The 13,081-nt window shown below is 29.1% G+C and overlaps 1 protein-coding gene across 1 annotated transcript in view; it reads left to right on the forward strand.

The window, feature by feature from the left end:
- Nucleotides 1–10,457: 10,457 nt before the first annotated feature.
- The window catches only part of LOC123266952 (phosphoglucomutase), a gene marked incomplete at its 5' end in the record, with an annotated part of 41,116 nt that continues 38,492 nt past the window's right edge, over nt 10,458–13,081 (forward strand). The window contains 2 exons of the mRNA XM_044731399.1: nt 10,458–10,667; nt 11,188–11,389. Of these exons, the coding sequence (XP_044587334.1) occupies nt 10,458–10,667; nt 11,188–11,389 (412 nt within the window). The remainder of the gene's footprint in view (nt 10,668–11,187; nt 11,390–13,081) is intronic.

Here is a 13,081-nt window from a genome sequence, read left to right on the forward strand (position 1 = left end):
ATTTGAGTAGTACTGCTTTCGACCACGAGAGGGTGTCTTGAAATTTACATTTACCAATAACACTACTTTTGAATGAGACGATAAAATCGCGCGATTTTGTATTGGCTGCACTGATGTTTTAAACATCTAGTGATAATTTTAATTCATCCTGTGAATTAAAATTATCAATATTGATAATTTTAATTGCTAACTTACAGATCGACTTAATTATTATGTAATATTTTTTGATAGTTTAAATAAAATTCAATTGATTTCCATAATTTACTATTCTGTTGTTTTGCTTACATAAATTTCCAATGATGAAGTATTTTTTCCGTCATCGCACTAATTATTGTGAAATTTTTAATTTATAAATTTCTGGAGCTCTTATCAATAATAATAATTAATATAACTGAAAGCATTTGAACTAAAAACATTACTACAAAAAATAACTGTACAAGTTATTTATAACATAAATCATAATTCTGGTATGTAATTATTTAGATAGAGAATTATTGAATAATAATATTAAAATGCTCCATATACATGTAAACATAATCTCAAAATTCATAATTATCATTATCAACAAAATATCAATTAATCAATTAAAATTTAAATGATAAAAAATTACATGAAAATAGGATAACTTGTCATCCAATAGTGATTCTTTTGAGACTTTAATGATCAAAGTTACTTTTTTTGATACAATATAAAATTGAAACCTAAGTTTAATAAATTTATATCATATTCAATGATGATTAATATTTGTACATTATATTTTTAGGGAGTGGATTAAATTTATCAGCTTAATGAAAATTTAGCTTCAATAAAATTCAGAAAATTTTTCATAGAACATATTTAGTATTAAATAATAAAAATGCGTTTGTTTTCTTATACCATAATTTCTAAGATGACTAAAAATTTTTATCTATACTCAACAACGTAAACAAAATTTACTATCATATGTATGACATCGACAAATATGCATACAGCTAAAAATTCCAAATAAAAATTGATTTCTGCCTAACAAACATGTCAAAAAAATTGTAAAAAATAATATCTTAAAAAATGAAAAATGCTCCAAAACCCTGCGTTTCTATATGCTGATGGAATTAACATTATCAAAAGTGAAATAAAAATAGATTTCAAAAAAATAATCTCAAATAAAAATTATGTCAAACATAATTCAAAAACAGTAAAAATATTAATTATAATTTAAACCTTAGGTAGAAAATCTTAAGCTTTAAAAAGTAAAACGGCGTGCCATAGATTTCTGTAAGTTTTTTCAATTATAAATCAAAACAATTATATTTTTGTTAACTTAAAAGTTGATATCTCGAAAATAGCCCTGATTAAACAACTGAATTCGACCGAATTAAAAATTTTAATTCTGTTATATTCTGTTAAATTCAGTAAAACCGAATTCAAAAGAATTAAAAATTTTAATTCTGTTCAATTCTGCAAAACAGAATTCAACTAAATTAATAATATCAATTCTGTTATATTCTGTTAAATTCGGTAAAAAAGAATTCGAAAGAATTAAAAAATTTAATTCTGCTCAATTCTGTTGAATTTTGCAGAACAGAATTCAACTGAATTAAAAATATCAATTCTGTTATATTCTTGTTAAATTCATCAAAATAGTATTTAAAAGAATTAAAAATTTTAATTCTGCTCAATTCTGTTGAATTCTGCAAAACAAAATCCAACTGAATTGAAAATCGCAATTCTGTTATATTTTGTTAAATTCGGTAAGACAGAATTCAAAACAATTAAAAATTTTAATTCTATTCAATTCTACGGAATTTGGCAGAGCGAAAATTAAAAAAAAATTGAAATTTTCAATTCTGTTCAAGTATGGAAAATAAATCTGAAAATTGTAACATAATGTAAATGAAATACTACTGAGTTCTTTGAAATTTAATTTTTTATATTTTGAATCGTCTTAAATCTTTTACTATCGCAATTTCATTGTTATTAAATCCTAAAACTATGATTAAAATAATATCTATGAAAGGATTTTTCATCCAAATGAGAAATATTGTTATCAATTTTTGATTTTTCCTTACCAAAGTCTTGTTTTAATGAATAAATTCTAGTGATAATAAATATCTTGCTGTCGAGCAAAAAAAATAGGATACACCCCTCGAGAAGTAAATAAGAAAGCCTCAGATTACATGTTTGTTAACCTCGGCTTCGCCTCGGCCGAGGCAATTTTAAATGTGATCTAAGACATTTCTTACTTTACTTCTCTAAGTGTGTAATATACTATTATGGCCGGGAAGGGAGTTCAAAATATTCTAGAGCCAAGTAGAAAAATTTCTCGGATATGAAAATTTTGAATTGAGAAAAAAAATTCTTTCGTTAATGAATATTTATTCTTCGTACGAAATTATAATTACTTACTGTAGAAAATTTTATTTTATAATCTAAGTAAACAGTTTTATTCATTTCAGAGTACTATTTACTTAACAGGCGAGACCATCTTTTTCTCGGTTTGCTCTCACGGAGTTCAACGGAACTATCTCTGTTGCACTCCCAACAGCAGAGCAATTGCAGTTTCGATTGGTTTCACGAAACGAATAAAATTTTTGAAAAAAACGCTTTGTGGTGAAATAGTTTATTAAATTATCTATTATCTCTAAAAACGTTTTTTCAAAATTTCCATTCGCTTCGCTAAGCCGATTGAAACTGCAATCACTGGTCTCGGCTGTTAAGGAAGTTCAAGCGAATCTAACATAAAAAATAATTTCCAACTTTGAGCTTTGAAATTAAGTATACGTATAAATAAATACGTTATTTATCTAATCCCAAAAGTTTAAAATGATTCACCGCTTAGTTACTTAGATATTAAATTTTAAAAATCACATATTTTATCTCCTTATACACGAGCTCTTATGGCGGATAAACTTTTGTCGAGACTTTAATTATTTTTTTCAATATTAACCTCCCAATTTTAACGGATAAAAAATTATACACAAGAAACTTGGATTATTGCAAAATATAAAAACAATTTAATAATAATACATTACCGATATAATTTTTGAAATATTTAAAGTCAAATTTTATGTTTGTAACTCGTTTACCGTCAGCTATTTATTCGAATAAAGATTTGACAACATCGCGTCAACAGCTGAAAAAAAGAAAAGGATAGAAGTATAGTTACAGAGATGTTTAACTCACACACTCATCCACGTCTCTGTTATGAGTATAATCAAGCGCGCTATTGCCAAATTTGTTTATTTATTCCGGCAAGTAATAAATACGAAAGTCATTTTATTACTTTACTTTATTAAATAAGTAAAAATCATCAATTATTAAATTGTTTAAATTATTTTAAATTAAAATAAAGAATTTTGACGAATATTGGGAAGACTAAAATTAAAAAAAAATTTTAACATTATTTTGACTCATTAGTTACGCTCGAACTTCCTTAATTAATACAAAAATATTCAGATTTCAACAAAATTTTTAATTTGTTTTAATTCAGTTAAATTCCGAGTCAGAGCCAAAAATCCGAGGATTATTTCCGAATTAAATAGAATTCAACGAAATTGAACATTTAAAATTTATTTTAATTCAGTCACAGTCGGAGTCGGAGTCAGAAATTCGCGGATCATTTCCGAATTCGAAAGAATTGAACCAAATTGAAAATTTTGAATTTGTTTTAATTTAGTCTAACTCGGAGTCAAAACCAGAGATTCCAGAATTATTGCAGAATTCAACAGAATAGAACTGACTTAAAGATTTTGAATTTGTTTTAATTCAGTCTAATTCGGAGTCAGAGCGAGAAATTTGAGGATTATCTCCTAATTTAACAGAATTGAACCGAATTGAAAATTTTGAATTTGTTTGAATTCGGTCTAATTCAGAGTCAGAGCCAGAAATTCAAGGATTATTTCCAAATTTAACTGAATTGAACTGAATTGAAAATTTTGAATTTGTTTTAATTCGGTTTAATTCGGAGTCAGAGCGAGAAATTCGAGGATTATTTCCGAATTTGACAAAATTTAACTGAATTAATAATTTTGAATTTGTTTTAATTCGGTCTAATTCGGAGTCAGAGCCAGAAATTCGAGGATTATTTCCGAATTCAACAGAATTGAACCGAATTAATAATTTTGAATTTGTTTTAATTCGGCTAAATTCTGGCTCACCTGCCGAATTAAACAGAATTCATTTTAAAGTTAGGTACCGAATTAACAGAATTTAACTGAATTCAAAAGAATTAAAAATTTAATTCTGTTTAATTCGATCGAATTCAGTTGTTTAATCAGGGAGTCGATTGATGCTATTTGTTTCATAAAAAAAGTACTAATCCGTAAACTGAACAATCAGTAAGAAAAACGGTATATCATTTTAATTAAAAAAAAATTGTACCACCCAATGAAATAGTCTTTTCTAAATAATACATATTTTTTGCAAAGACATAAACTATAATTTTTATATTAAATTTTGTAACAATACTTTTCCCCAAAATTTAACTAAATTCGACCGATGGCGGAGATATCGGCTGGGTAGGGTATTTTACGCTCGCCCTTTTAAATATATAATAAATTAACCCGGAAACCCCTCAGGCTGGGTTAGTGCACATTTGGACGCCAGGTAATTTTTATGAAAAATTACCAAAAATAATAACAATTCCAGGGGCCGCGCCGGACGATCAATCAACGATTCGAGTTAATGCGGATGAAAAGCGCAGGTTGCAGTACAATTAAAATAAAATTAGGGTAAAATACCGAGTAAGAAACAATAAGTAATTAAATCTATGTAATATTCCGAAAGATCCTGCTAAAATAAAGGACGGATGACAGGGAAGTAATCCGGGAAGTAACTTACATAAAATAAATCATTAATGAATCAGAAAATATTAACAAAAATAAATTATTTATTTATGAACGGTGTTAGTTAAAACCAAATCTGCTTTCCAAATAACAGAATAAATCCTTTATGGAACAAATATAATAGATTTCAAACAATTAAACTAATATAAACGATAATTTTAGACATTAGCTTTTCAATATTATTTACAAACGTAATAATAATTAATGTAAGTGTAATGCTTTAATTAGTAATTGCTGGTCATTTCAGGGACCCACACGAGGCTTTCGGGATAGGTACAAGTATTCCCTTAAAATAACCCTTACTCGCTACGGGATCGACCCGATAAATCGATAGTGAATTTAGTTAAACAATAAAAGAATAAATTATTTAAGCCAGGAGACAGCGGTGTGCGGATATTAATCGATCTCAACTTGTGAGTACTCACCAAAAAGGAAACTCAACCCAAGGCACCAAATCCACACTCCTTACAATAGCGGAGGTCCCGCGTGTATACCTCACACCAAGCGGGCCACCGCGTGTCTGCTCTATTTTTGTCACCGTAAACCGTTCGAGGCCTCGTGTTCGACAACAATGTTTTCTCTAGCCATTTTCCCTAATTCAATAAACTCTTTGCTCGCGATCGATATTGTAGGGCCTCACCCGTGCGAGTAAAGGCTATGATTTATCACTCATAGTAAAATTAGGTACTATATGACAATGATTTACGGCAATGCATACAAATAATAATAATAATAAAATAATAAATTATAAATAATTCATTATAAATGTCTGAAATAAAGATAGAATTAATTCTTAAATTAATAACAATAATATTAGAAATTTCAAATATAAATAATACTAGTAGTAATAAATTCAATGAATAAATTAATAAATAAATATAAAATAATGAATTCAGAGACACACCGAGTGTGGATCTGTTGCCAAATTTAGGCGCAGAGAGGGACGCACACAGGGAATAAAAACCCTGTGACAATTTTAGTAACTATACCTCCAAATTTTCAAAGCGGTACCCAGAACTTGACAAGCTGGGGCCATATAATTTTAAAACCTCTAAAAAGTTTATAGATTATAGTGTGATCAATTATTGGGCGTTTTGAATTGAGTTTTTTTGATTTATAATCAAAAATTTGCTTTGTCATTCATAAAAAATGTAATTAAAAAATTATATAAAAATATTTCTCATTTTTAAATGAACATATTAAATATTGATAGTATTATTTTTAATATTAATAAATAATATGTTATAATATTTTTGATATTTCGATAAAACGTTGAGTTTTCGCTGTGCATACCCGAGTCGAAATTTAGAGCCTATATAGAACCCTTTAGTCCGAAATAGATCCGACTGAGAGCCCTGTAGTCCCATAGCTCTGATTTTGAACCCACAGATCCGAACATTCACCGAGAGGTCCGATTTTGAACCCTCAAGTCCGTCAATATTAGCCTCTTCATAAATTTTTATTAACTACAATTAAATTATTCATGACATAAAAAATTAAAAATTAAAAATAAAAAAGTAAAATAATATGAATTAACCCATGTACACAGAAAGAAAAATTTCTTGATTGGAGAACAAAATTCTTGGCTCAAAAAAATTTTCGGGTGCCTGAAGGAAGGCCGAAGTTGTGTTGGCCGAAGTAAAAATTTTTCTTGAAATTTTATTCTTGGTGGAAGTCATTTGTTCTTAATTCAAATTATCATAAATACTTGTTACAATAAGTTTTTGTATTTGATCAAGATTTTTAGATACTTTAGGGAAGCAGCGCCACTTACTTCAGCTGAGAAAAAAATTTTCTCACCTTCAGAAAATTTTTCTCTTGAATATTTGATACCCATTTTATATTATTTTAGCGTGCAATTATACATATTAAATGGAAAAAAATGATGAAATATTATTTGATCTTCCCATTTGACATGTTAATCAATAAAAATGTAAATGAAAAATTACTTCTATCTTTATATTTCATTTTTTGAAGTAAGAGAGAAATTTTCTCAAGACTAGAAAATTTACTTCTATCAAGAACTAAATTTTTTGGAGCAAGAGGCCGAATTTTCTTAAAATAACAAGATTTTCTTGACTTAAATAAATTTTCTTAGATCAAGATACGTATTTCTTAAAGCAAGACATTGAATTTTGTTGGAATAAGTGAAATTTCTAGTGTTAAAAAATAATTTTTTTTTTCGCTTAAGAAAATAATTAGGAAGAAAAATATTTTCTTGGCTCAAGTGAACCTTTTTTTCTATGTAGGAGTCCCCAGAGTTGAACGACGGGGCCAAGACTGAACAACTCAGTCTCGGCCGTTCTTTTGGTGAACCAGACTTGAACCAAGACTGGGTCATCTAGCTCTGGCTATTTAATGGTGTGCTGGGCTTAGGTCAAGACTGAATAACTTAGCCTTGGCCATTCAATGGAAAATCTAAAGTTAATTAATAATTAAGTAAGAGAAGGGGGAGGGGGCAAAACGGACCTATTAAGACAAAAATGTGAAATCCTTAATGTTTTTCTCTGATTTTACGTTTTTTTTAGTCCTTTGCCAAGTATTTGACATTAATTTGTTCTGTTTATTGAAAATAAAAAATTGAAAATGTGGGGCAAAATGGGCCACCTTCAGAAAATATTATCATATGAGTTTTTCAACTTGTCTTACTTTTTTTGGCCTTTTACTGAGTTTATGGTATTAATTTTTTTTGTGTCTATCGAAATTAAAAAATTGAGAAAAGTGAGAAATCTCAAAAAAATTAAAAAAAAAAATTTTTCAAATGTGGTTCTGTTGGAATAACTTTTAAACGGATTTACCGATCGATTCTAAAAACTTATCAGCTCTTAATCAAAAAACCACGTTGATCGCAGCCAGCCCGGTCAAAATCAGTTGATTCGTTAGTTAGTTATTGTTGTCGAAAGAAAACCAAAAAAAGTATTTTTTCGGAATTACTTAGAAATTCCTAGTTTGATCAATTTAAACTGAAAGATTCTTTGTGAGGCTTCAAAAACTGCGTCGAATGCCGCCAACCGTGTAGAAATCGGTTCATTCATTCAAAAGTTATTGCAGTTTAAAAATTCAAAAAATAGTGTTTTATTACACTTCTATCAGATTTTTGAGCTGGGAGAACTCAAAATGACACGAAAATTACATTTATTAAAAATTGATTTTTCTATCAATTATTTAATTAAAATTTCCATCAATAATTAAAAAATTAAATTTATTAACTAAAAAAATTTTTCTTCTTGATCTGAAGAGAAAAATTCTTCAACTAAGAAATTTATATTGGTTTAAGTGAATTTGATTTGATTCAAGAATTTTTCGTCTTGATTCAACACAATGAATTTTTAAAATTATTGTAAAAATTTATTGTTTAACGAATATTTGTTAGCAAATGCTAAAATTTAAAATTTATTATTCAACCAAAACAATTACATATCGTCAAAATTGATATGGTCTTTTAAAAATTTAAAAATTTAATAATTTACAGTTAAATTTTTAATATTGATAATTTTAAATATTAAAATTTATAATAAAATATTGAAAATCCACAGAATGGTGTACAAATTCTAGAGTAACATAAGGACTTGACTTTTGCATTGTTTTTAATTAATAACCATGTGTAAAAAATAGTTAATTTTCATCAAAACACAATATTAAATAACATAAATTATTAAACCGTCACACTTCATCATTATATAGATTTAGCTTATAAGAATGATGAGATGCATAACAACTCATCGGTCGTATAGTGTAGGGGTTAGGTATCGGTCTAGCAAGCGCGCGGCTCGGGTTCGAATCTCGGATAGGGCGGATGCGATTTTCACTTTATTTCTATGATTAGCGAAAGTTAGGTTTAAATAAGAGTCAAACAGTCTGAATTTGCGTTAGCCTCTACATTTAAAATCAAATAGAAAAAAAAATGATGCTTAAAAAATTAATTTTTTTATTATTTCTTATGGAATAGCATGAGGCAGACTTGAAAATTGACTAAGGCACAGTCCTGGTAACCAGGCATGGGTCAGTCGTGGCAACTAAGAGAAATAAAAATTAATTAATAAAAAAATAATAATAAAAGAGGACTCAGGGGTTCAAAATCGGATCTAATTTTTATTTTCATCAGGTCCGATTTTGAGCCCTAAAGCGCCGAAAACGGAAACTTGTAGCGCTTGTGGGACCAAAACCGGACCTACTTAAACATGGAAACAGGCTCTAGTTTGAGCCCCTAAGTCAGAAATAGATTCGATTTTAGAAGGTTCTAAATGGGCTCTAAATTTCGACTCGGGTATTGTTAGAATTGATTGTTTAACTACTACTCCTTTCATAGTCTATCTTAAAAACGTTGTCAAGAATGAAAGAATGCCCCAAATATAGTATAAGTTCTATTAATTTGAACTCCTCTCTCTTCTTTTTTCTTGCTTTCTACCATATATTTACTACTTACACCATAAATTCGAATTTTGTGAATTCTCGCCCCGTAGCTTAAAATTTATGGAAAAGTTCTACTGTAAATTTTTTTTTCTATGACATTAATGGAACAATAGTTTAAGTTTTTATATTTATTATTTAATGGTTTAAGATTTTGAAATGAAACTTCTTTTATGACATTTCTTGAGACGCGGAGGAAAAATTAAATAGTCGCAAATATATGAGAAAGAATAATAACTTAAATGTTTAAATACAAAGGAAAAAATATTATTATCTAGATATATACATTTTGCATTGAGATATTTTTTTTTTTTAATTTCTCTTTTTAATAAGGATGATTATATGGCAAAATGACATATAGACATATAGATATTTTCAAATATATACGTGTAGACGGAGAAACCGACGTGATTTAGAAGGTGTATTCACTCACACGCTGTTTATGGAGCGGGTTTTAACAAGCTATATTAATTATAATGTGATAAAAATAGCAATTGAAATTATTTTTTTTGGAAAATAAATTAACAAAATTAAAAGCCCTGGCGGATCTAAAATACCGTAGAATTACGGTATTATACGGTAAAAATACGGTCGATATACCGTATGGACACCGTAGATTACAGTAGGATTCTACTTGCACAGTAGAAATCGTAAAACACCGTAACGTACAGTAAAGAACGGTGAAAATACGGTATAGAACGGTACAATTACAGTAGCGTACGGTGAATATACGGTAGAATATATACTTCTGAACTTTCCGCGCTACCGTAGTCCAATGGTGAACGACCGTCAAATATACCTTATTTTAGCGATAAGTTACCGTACAATTATGGTACTTCAGCGTACAAAAACAGTAATTTTTTTACCGGATAATTATAGTATTTTACTAACAATTACGGTATTTTACCGTACAATTACGGTATCTTTCCGTACAATAACGGTAAATCACGGTACAATCGCGGTACTTTGCCGTACAATCTCCGTAATATACTGTATTACGGTAAATCACTGTACGTACCGTACTCTACCGTGCCCAACCGTAAATTTGCCGTACATTACCGTACTCTACCGCACTTTGGATCCGTCAGGGAGAGTAATATGTTATTTTACTGATCTATATAAAATATAAAATATTCTATTTATTTTCTGTGTTCAATGTTAGTAATTACAATTTGCGAATGAAAATTAAAAAAATATTTTGTACATCATAAAAAAAAATAATATTATGCAGTTACTGGACCGTATGCCAATCGTATTTTTGGAGTTGAACTGGGAGTGAATAAGGATTGCATTGTTCATTCAACTCCCCTAGAAGATTTTGGTGGTCTTCATCCTGATCCAAACTTGACATATGCTGCAGCTATGGTAAATACCGTTAAAAATGGCACTTATGATATGGGAGCAGCGTTTGATGGCGACGGTGATAGAAATATGGTAAGACAACGAAGTATATAAAGGCATTGCATATGATATTGACCCGTTAAGGTAGTACTACCGCAAGTACTTACCACAAGAGTCAAATCCCAAAATCTAACCTTATTTGGTTAACGTAGTAGATTTCCCTATATTAAATCACGTTGGAGAAAGAGAGACAGAGACAAATTTTGAATGTTTTTTATTAATAAATATTTTCATATGCTCGGAAACCATACTGATTGTTATTAAATATGTTCTAGATGTTATTTTCTCTCGTCTCAATTTTTATAAGAATCTGAACGTCCAGTTTTGTGAAATAGAATAAAGTCTGTAATTTTCCATAAGGATCAATGGTAAAGGCAAAAATATGTAAATATTAATATCTTTTTTTCAGGACTCGCCAGGCTTCCAAAAATTTTACTGCTCAATTATGATATTATAAAGTACCAATATGCCAAATTTCATTAAATTCCGAACACAAATTCTAAAACCGGTAGTACTACCTTAATAAATTAACTTTATTCAAATTTCTTTTCAGATAATCGGAAGAAATGCAATTTTTGTTACACCATCAGATTCTTTAGCAGTTTTAGCATCTCACTTGAAAATAATTCCATATTTCCAAAAAACTGGAATAAAGGGATATGCAAGATCTATGCCTACAAGTTCAGCAATAGATCAAGTTGCAAAACAAACGGGAATACCCTGTTTTGAAGTTCCGACTGGGTGGAAATACTTTGGTAATAATTTTAATTTTTCGAATAATATATTTTTACAATCGTAACAGAGAACGAAATTGATAAATATCAATAAGATTTCGTTTAGTCAACTAATACAAATTGTTATTTTAATAATATTAAATTACACAGTCTACTTACAAATTAATAATTGGGGTTTTCCATACCAAATCGAACAGTGTGAAAAAAAATTTTTTTAACTTCCCGCTAAGAAAATTGAAAATGTTCGAAAAAAGGGAAGTTATTGATTTCGGTCCGATTTTCGAAAGTCAAGTTTTCATCGGATCTCTACTGAAATGAGTCTATTCGCTTTTCTTGGTCGCCCCTAATATTTATTTAGGGCGCCACTGAATTTTTAACACAGTATTCAGAAACTGGACCAGAACACGGAGTAATTAAACAGGGTCGTGAGAGATTGCTAGGAAGAAGACAGAAATCATTAAAAGAAATTCTTATTCAAAACTTATTTTATTTAACCAACCCTTCTTACAAGAATAAAACCCCTTACAAAATAAACAACACAATCTAAGCCTTATTCCCGTCTGCGCCCCGACCCGGGCGTCTACGCAGCGGTTTTTATTAAAGTAAATTATTCCCGACGGTACACTCTTATGGAGCGACCAAACCGCGGTTTCTAAGCCTTATTCCCGTGTACCCCCTCCTGGGCGTCTATACACGGTTTCCTATCATAGAACCCTTATTCCCGACAATACCTTCATATGGAGCGTCTATATCGCGGTTTCTAACTTATTCCCTTTACACCCCCACCTCGGCGTTTATGCAAAGGTTTCTAAGTGTGCCCAGGAAACAGAGGAGGATACCATGAATCCCTAGGCAACACTGTATTGATACTCACACCCACACACAATATTATTTATGCAAACCTAACACACTAAATGTTTCCTATTATTTTTACAAATTAATTTCTTTCCAAATTTAATTTATTATTTTTCCAAATTTTATTTTCCAAATTAATTCCGATTTAATATAAATTAATTTTCCAATTAAAATCCGATTTACTAATTCTTCCTAAATCCATTTTCCAATTATTCATAAATCCTAATCCAAATTCCAATTAAAGTTCTTAACTAATTTATCGCCGTGGTCTTGTTAATACGACAATAAATATTTAATAACAAGAGGTCTTCGTACCTTGAATTAATATATTAAAATATGACGACAGAGGTCTTAATAATCTGCCGACAATATTTATTGTGTCCGAGATTTTACAAATTTATTTTACCCAAATTAATTTAATTTATTTTTATAAATTGTTTCGTCCGAATTTATTTTGCCAGAATTTGTGAATTATTTTTACGTGTCTTATTTTCTGAGTTAAGAATTTATCAATCATTTTGTTTAATTTATTTCTTTAACTAAATTATTTAATTGTCTCTAGATAACTGTAAAGTAAATTATTTTACTTTACTTTCTTTTACGCCTCTTGAAAACTTAGAATTTATTTTACTTGATTTTTTTATTTTAAAATGAACTAACACTTTATTCTCGACCTTGAGTGTCCTCTACTAAGAGTTTAAGCGCGGGACAAGATGGCCGACTCTCTCAAGGTCTGGCGTCTCTGTAGTAAATTTTTGGTGTAATTGTTTTTTTTGACGAAATTTTACAAGTAAACTATTTTCTACTTTTAACTAAATAATTTAAATTAACAATTTTAACGAATATTTCTTGACTCGA

This window comes from Cotesia glomerata, linkage group LG6 (genome assembly GCF_020080835.1).
Source record: "Cotesia glomerata isolate CgM1 linkage group LG6, MPM_Cglom_v2.3, whole genome shotgun sequence".
NCBI classification, from domain to species: Eukaryota; Metazoa; Arthropoda; class Insecta; order Hymenoptera; family Braconidae; genus Cotesia; species Cotesia glomerata.